We start from the raw sequence: 8,163 nt of genomic DNA, 5'->3' as shown, positions 1-8,163 counted from the left end.
TTTTTTTTTTTTTTTTTTTTTTTTCCGGATCTAGGAACTGAACTTCGGTCCTCATGCTTGCCTGGCAAACACTGAAATACTCACAACATTTTAAATCATGAAACAAAATTAAATAATTGCATATTGATTGCCAGGGAAACAGAAGTAGTGTCTAGGACAGTTGGACTGAAACCATAGAAGATGTGCTAAAATAGATTCCCAGGCTCTTCTCTTCAGACAGATGAGGACCTGGAGTTAACATAGTTCACTGTCAAACCCAGATGGTCTTTAAGTGTTTTCACACATACACACACACACACACACATCCACGCACGCACGCACGCACGCATATACACACACACACACAATCAACTAAACAAAACAAACAACATACCAAACAAAAACCAAACCCCAACCAAAAAACTAAAACCCAAACCAACGCAAAACAAAACACCTTGTCCTCCAAAACAGGCAGCGGGATTGTATGTGTTCATTCCATTTGTGTGTGTGTGTGTGTGTGTGTGTGTGAACTCTTAGGCTGCAGACGGGGGCATTACCCAGTCTTTGAGCAGGTTAGCCTCTTTTCTTTTGCATCAAGAGTACATTTTAGAGGACTGGTTGAGAGCATAATCACAAATTTACTACTTTGACTTTTAATTTTTTAGAACTTATATTCTGAGACGGTCTTATTACATAGCCCTGGCTAGTCTGGAGTTGGGTGCAGATCAGACTAGTCTCAGACTTACAAAGACCTACTTGCCCATCTTACACATACTTTGATTAAAGATGCACACACTATGACTGGATACAAATTCACTACTTCTCTTTTTTTCCTGGAAATTATGAGAAGCAAAGTATTTGTATTTTTTAAAAAAACAGAAAATAAATCTACAGTGACCTATCAGTAAGAACACAGAGTGAAATAAAAATCATGGAGGTTCAACAGAGAGAACTCCTCAGCACTGTGGAGTACGGGAGGTGGTACTCACAGAGATCGAAGGTTAAACAGCTGCTCAAAAGTGCCACCTTTAACTTCATAGATTTCGTTATGCCGCAGGTCACTGAAAAGAGAGTGTTCCAAAGACCGACATCAGCGTTAATGTTTCCCATAAACTTCAGAGAACTCTTTACCCTAGGATAGTGTGCCTTTAATCAAAGGAGGAGAGGAAGTGTGTCCATCTCATAGGAGGTGTGTCTATCTCTCAATCACAACACCATTTTTTTTTTGTTTACTAAATAACACTGCAATTTTTTTTTTACATACAAATAAGTATTGACTGTGAGTTCGAGACCAGCCTGGTCTACAGAGCTAGTGCCAGGATAGGCTCCAAAGCCACAGAGAAACCCTGTCTCGAAAAACCAAAAAAAAAAAAAACCAAAAAAAAAAACCAAATAAGTATTGATTCTCAGTCAGGAAGCTGGTTCCCTCAAGAGAGTATAAAGCAATATCCAAGTACACCGTCATCGTTCAGTGGTTTAGCACGCATGAAGGCCAGGGTTCTGTTTCCAGCACTGCACAAACTAAGTGTGATAGTGTGTGCCTGCAATTCTAGCCCCCAGGAAGTGGAAAAAGGAAGAGCATAAATTCAAGATCATCCTTGGCTATGAAGCCAGCCTGGGGGTACGCGTGACCCTTTCTCAAAAGACAAAACAACAGGGCCGTTGGGAAGATTTTGTCTGTAAAAGTGCTTGCCATACAAGCCTATTGAATTGTGCGTGAGTCCCCCAACCCCCAGGATACAGGAAAAGGTGGTAGGAGAAAACTCACTGCACAAAGTTGGCTGTTGATTTCTACATGTGTGGTCTTGTATGCGTACACCTGTCCTTTCTCCCCTGCTTCTCTGTGTGTGTGTGTGTCTGTGTGTCTGTGGGTCTGTCTGTCGTCCCTCCCCCCCTCTCACTCACACACACACCAAACCAGATGAAACCCAAAACCAACAATACAAAGAAACTTTTCAGGACACTTTCTCTCCCGGAGCCCTTGTTGTGTTCAATAAAGGTCTTCAGAAGTGTCAAATTTATTTTTAATTATGTATCTGTTTATGGGTATGTGCATCTGAGTGTTGCCGACCCCTCGGGCTGGAGTCATAAGGGGTTGAGAGCTGCCCAGTGTGGGTGCTGGAGACCAAACTTCGCTTCTCTGAAAGAGTACTAGGTGCTCTTACGAGGAGTCATCTCTCCAGCCCCTCAAAGCTTTACATGTTAGAAAAGGGATGTATGTTTTCTTCCCTCATCACCTAAAGGCTGTGAGAGGAAGACGAAGTATGAAATGAAGGGTGGTTGATAAACGGAAGTGTGGCCACAAAGCAATGTGGCTAATGTTTTGTGAAGGAAGTAGTTTTAAAAGAGGAACTCCAAAGGGCATAAGAAGTGTCCACGGCACCTCAAGTGACAAACGTATCGTCATGAAACAGACCCAAGTCCTGCCGTAGTCAAAAGTAGCACCGCTCATTAGAAGGATGAGTTTTGACGAAGAGAACTTAGCCTGCACGCACACACCTGTAATCCCAGCCCTGGGAGGCAGAGATGGGAAGGCACAGGAGGCATTCAAGGCCAGCCTGGGCTACGTGAGGCCTTGTCTGCACGAAAAAGGAAACCTTCTCAGGCTCAGACTCACCCATTTCCCCATTACACTTGAGCTGGGGAAAACCAAGGAGAAAAGCAGATATCTAGCGACCCCTTTGTCCAAACCACATTCTTGGATGCGCAAAGCACTATTTCCCTCCTCTTTGGGTACTCTCTGCCCTCCCACTGCGTGAGCAGAAGAAGGAGAAATGCCAACATCCTGCCAGCGAGTCACAGGGTAGAGTAACCCAGGGCCCTGAAAAATGCGAGTTTGGGCTTTTGATTTTGTTGAGTGACTTAGAGACTTTCAGAGACGTACATTTTCTGAAGTTTTTGGCAGCCGGACAAACTGGGTAAGTCTTCAAGTAGGTTGTAAGACAAATCTCTGAAAAGGTGAGAAAGAGAAAAATCTGTTACGCATCAGTCTTAAGGAAACACATCTTCCTCTCATTTCCCCGCAAGACGATATGCCCCTCAAAGGCAGACTCTGGACAATTCCATAGCCCTGACATGCGGCAGGTAGACACAAGCATTATTGGATTAGGCAAAAGGTTCAAATATTTACTGAAATGTAACTGGTATACTTCTTTAATTGATTTAAATAATTTACTTAATGAATTTATTTATTTTGTTAGTGACGAGCTGCAGTGTTCCAGCTCTTATCTTACTGAAATGAGTACAGATTAAATTAAATAACTGTACCCGTCTCTGGAAGCTGCTCTTTCTCTATAGCTAACGCAAGTCATTGCTGGTTCTTTCCTAATCAACTTAAAAACCAAACCAAACCATTCAAAACATAGCACTAACTTTGAAATCAATCACCACGAGGGGGGAAATCTAAGAGAGGTTTCAGCCAAAACTCAACAAATTACAGAATAACAAAAACATCTGGACATATTTATACTATAATATAACTAATCTAAAACAAGCCATGGTAATTTGCAGAAAGTTTTTTAAAAAAAAAGAAAGAAAGAAAACTGGTAGATAGAGTAACATAAAGGTAAAAAAAAAAACAAAACCAAAACCTTGTCTCATGTTTTAAAAGTTATCAACTAATCAACTAACCATTTTCATGCTTGATTCTAATTCCTAAAACCATCAAAACAACTGGGGAAAAAAAACCGGTAGTATTTTCTAAGAGGCTTTTCAATTATTCTATCCTTATAATTGACCAATTTATCCTTCATTTCTTGAATGAACGGGTTTTAGATAGGAAGAGTTCCATTATGGCATATAAATGATTCAAATGAAGCTGTCTGTGAGCGCAAGGGCTAAACACCCTTTCCACTAAACAAACAAGAAATAAACTCACTAACGTGAACAACTGAAAAACCTGTATATTTATGCAAAATATGCCTGTTTAACAATATGCCACGTAATTGTGAAAAGTAGTGACTTGTATGAAAACGGTCATATCTATTATTATCAAAGATGATAATGATTTGATCCATTCATTTCTCCAGGCTGCTCAGGGAGCCTGTCATTTTTTTTTTTCCCCTGTAAGACAGAGTTTCTCTGAAGCTTTGGAGTCTATCCTGGAACTAGCTCTTGAATACCAGGCTGGCCTTGAACTCACAAAAATCTGCCTGCCTCTGCTTCCTGAGTGCTGGGATTAAAGGCTTGCACCACCACGGCTCAGCATCTGTCATTTCTTATGTTTATATTGTGCAGCCTAGGCAGGTGTTGAACTTGGGTTCTTCCTTCCTCAGCCTCCCTGGGCACTGGGATTACAGGTTGAAGCATCAGCATCCTCCAGCCACTTCTCATTCTCACATATATTTGAGTAGGGAGTATATAAAACCTTCTACACAAGGGTATAGTATTGCATTTCATCCACCTTTAACTTAACGATTTCAGGGTTGCTGTGGACCAAGCATCTCATGTGCAGAGGTACCGTGTTTATAGCTTTACTTAAACTTTATCCTGTGACAACCTTATAACAGCGACACTGTGGGTGTCCTCATACAGAAAGGAATGGCTTACATAAGATTATCAGCTAGTAAGTGGAGAACACACATTTAGCCTAAGTGGTGGACTAGGCTATTTCTATGAAGTAAGGTAGTGGCAATAAACATTCACAATGAAATCTCATATGCTAATTGAACAAAACTCAGGATGATAGCTCTCACACCAATGCTTCCAAAAGACCCCATAGTAGAGATCAAGGCCCTGGGTTCTAGTACTAAACTTAATGAGTTTCTCTTGGTTAATAAGGCGGCCTGAGCACTGACTGATTTTCTTTTTCTTTTTGGTTTTCTTCTTAGAAGTTACCTGCCTTATCTATTTTTCAGGAATGTCATGAAGAACAAATGAATATTAGGGGTGGATCATTGAAAATGGCAAGATACTATAATTAATACATTTATGTATGTACACATAATTCAAGTCCCAACAAGAAGGAATAGTGTCTTTTCTGCTTGTTTGCTTGCTTGAGACAAACTTATTTCACAGGCTAGACTGCTTTGGAACTTCACTCCAGCCCCAATTTGCCTCCAAATGGTGGTCTTTTTAAATGTCTTTCCTTAACACTGGGGCTATAGGCATGTGCTACCATGGCTGGCTTAAAAAGTCCTATCTAGGGGCCAGAAAGATGGTTCATTAATGTGACTGTGACACAGAAGCAAGGCAGGAGAATTCCTGGGCTTTGCTAGCCAATGAGTCTCCTTTAGTGAGGAGACCTTGTCTCAATAAACTAAGATGGCGGGGTTGGCAAGGGGTCTCGGTGGGGAAAGGTAGTTGTCCTCTGAATGCACACTAGAGAGACTTGCCTGTCACAAATGGTCCTTTCATCTTTATCTATACATACTCGGTGGTACACATGTGTGTGCACACATGCCTACACAAAGACATAAATATAAAAAAATTAAAAATATAAGATGGGGAATGACTGAGGGAAACACCTGATGACCTCTGGCATCTCTATGCATGTTCATGTGTGTATACACACATGTATACATGCAAACGCCACACACCCCAAAGAAACAATATTTTTCAGAAAGAATAATGACATATAAAAAAGTATGGAAGAGTTAACACTGACCAAGCAAGCACATACCACATCCTAAACTCTGTTCTACGGGCTTGATCTGTAGTCATTTAATCCTTAGGATTACTGTCTGAAGGAAGTGGTTCACTCGTTTTATAGACTGGGAAACTGAATCCCAGAAGGAAAAAGAACTTACTGGATATTACGTACTACTTTCTTGGGAACTTGGAATTGAACCAGGAAACCGTGCTCTGGAGCCCTTGCTCCTAACTGGATTTCCAAGTGGCTTTCATTCATCTACGTAGTTCTGGACCCGCTGTTGTTCCCCCATGTAGCACAGAAAAGATGAACCTGATTTAAACCCTGGCTCCCCTACTTACTCCCTACAGTCTGCGAAATCCCTCTCACGGTATTGATCCATGTTAGCCATGGAAATCAGTAAGCAGAAGACAATAGACATTTTCGTGTTCCCTCTACTAGTTTCATTAAGAAATAGAAATATAGGACCGGAGAGATGATTCAGTGGTCAAGAATATCTGCTGCTCTTGGTGAGGACCAATACCTGAGGTTGTCTTCTGACCCCAACATACATGTGCAGGGACATTAGTCTGCCAACACTTATTCATGTGAATATGCTCATATAAGATAAAAGTAAACAAAAAATTGTTGGGGCTGGAGAGATGGCTCAGTGGTTAAGAGCATTGCCTGCTCTTCCAAAGGTCCTGAGTTCAATTCCCAGCAACCACATGGTGGCTCACAACCATCTGTAATGGGGTCTGGTGCCCTCTTCTGGTCGGCAGACATACAGACAGAATATTGTATACATAATAAATAAATAAATATTTTTTAAAAAAAGAAAAAAAATTGTGATGGTTTCTTGCAGTGAGACTTTAATAAATATGTCCCTGATGCCCAATTTCTTTGTCTGTAGCTACACTTTATAGGGAAACGTGGGTATAAGGACGAGGCTTGCTCTGTGTGCCCTCCTTCAGACACATGTGAGTGACAGAACGTCCTGTGTGCTTCTACTGCAAACACCATGTCACTGGGCATCTTCCGGGACAGGGTAGCCTGAGGAGGATTCGGCAGAGAATCCCATACTACACAGCATTGGCATTATATGCTGGTTCTGCTACCAAGAGGAGCCTATGCTGAAATGGCAGGCTGCTGACCGTGATGGTGTCCATTCCACAAGAGGAGAACAGTTTTATAGAGGAGTGAGGCTCTTTTCAATAACAGTCCCGACGATGCTCGGGTTGAGTGGAGTGGAGTAACCGGAAACACGAAAGCAGAATGCCAACACAAGGCCATTCAGATCTCTATAAACTAATGTTTATGAAACATGGGAAAGGCAGAAGCAAGATGAGATCTGAGTCAACAGAAATAGCAGCAAGCTGATTGACTACCGGATGGAACATGAGAACACACTATCCATAACTGCACCAAAGAATGTTTAGTCTTCCTATCAGGCTCAGTGCCTGTTTGATAATTTTATTTTTGACATTAATATTGGGCTGTTGATCCATTATGCTATTTTGTTCTACCCTACAAAACCCTTTAGAAGAGGAAATGCAGGTTTTTTTTTTCTTTTGGTGTGTTTACTTTCATTTTCTGAAGGGAAATGCAAGCCAACTACAACTCTATCAGGCAGCTGTCTGCACTGGAAAACAAAGATACGCTATCACGGTACCAGGCTTATGACTGAGAGCCTGGCCCAAAGGAGGCAAAGGAGGAGCTATGACCTCCTGGAGACCTGCAAGCAAAGGACTCCCATTTCCAAAGACTGTTGAGATACTGTCTGCCATTTTCCCCCTAAATGGAAGTTGCCTGTTTATACAACATTATTGCCTTACTGATACGCACAGCACTTGGAGATTAGGTAACTGATCACAGACGGTCTGGGGAAGAGATGAGATCTTTGCTCCAGTTAAAGTCCTGTTAAAACACAAGCCAGACATAATTCTTTCGTTCCCGCATCATGCAGTGACATGTTTTGATTCACGGATGTTGAGGTTGATCAGTCCCAAAGTGAATGCATGTTCCGGGCGAAGTTAGGGACTGCTCAGATACTCACAGACTCTCCAGGTTGCCAGTTCCGGTTAAGTCAGGGAATTCAGTAATTTGCGAGGCACCATTCAGAGTCCTAGGAGAAATACATGAGTGTTATTTGGAGACGGTTCTAGAAAGGGGTCATTTTGACTATCATTTTTTTCCCCAAAGTATCTTAAGCTCTACCATTCATTTGGTCTTTGCAGCAATACTATAGGTTGGCTGGTGGCGACATTTAAGAGAAATAGACACTTACAGTGTTCTTAGTTCAGGTAAATGTTGAAAAGCAGATATTCCAACAAATTGGATGGGATTGTCATAGAAATGTCTGAAAAATCCAAACACCAATGTGTTATAATAAAGCCGATGGCCAAGAGACTATGTTTCAACAAATATTCTAAGTGCATTGGTTGCTTTTACTAATTACTTAACATCCCGATCACTCAGTTTCAAGCGAACATCTCTCATTTTAAGACTGTTGTTATATTTACTGGTTTCTTTGTTTATTTGATGTGCATGGCTATGGTGTCTGTGTGGGGGTGGGGTTAGGAGGACAGCCCCTGGGAGTGTGTTCTTGCGTGGGG

General features: G+C 41.5%; 1 protein-coding gene across 1 annotated transcript in view; it reads right to left on the bottom strand.

The window, feature by feature from the left end:
• Lgr5 (leucine rich repeat containing G protein-coupled receptor 5) overlaps positions 1-8,163 on the bottom strand; it is a 130,312-nt gene that overhangs the window by 9,147 nt on the left and 113,002 nt on the right. Inside the window, exons 9-13 of the mRNA XM_005358047.3 lie at positions 7,836-7,907; positions 7,605-7,673; positions 7,394-7,465; positions 2,864-2,929; positions 969-1,040 (exon numbers count right to left, since the gene is read on the bottom strand). Coding sequence (XP_005358104.1) covers positions 969-1,040; positions 2,864-2,929; positions 7,394-7,465; positions 7,605-7,673; positions 7,836-7,907 — 351 coding nt within the window. The remainder of the gene's footprint in view (positions 1-968; positions 1,041-2,863; positions 2,930-7,393; positions 7,466-7,604; positions 7,674-7,835; positions 7,908-8,163) is intronic.

Source organism: Microtus ochrogaster, chromosome 24 (genome assembly GCF_000317375.1).
Source record: "Microtus ochrogaster isolate Prairie Vole_2 chromosome 24, MicOch1.0, whole genome shotgun sequence".
Taxonomy (NCBI): Eukaryota; Metazoa; Chordata; class Mammalia; order Rodentia; family Cricetidae; genus Microtus; species Microtus ochrogaster.
This window is presented reverse-complemented; position numbering and strand designations above follow the sequence as displayed.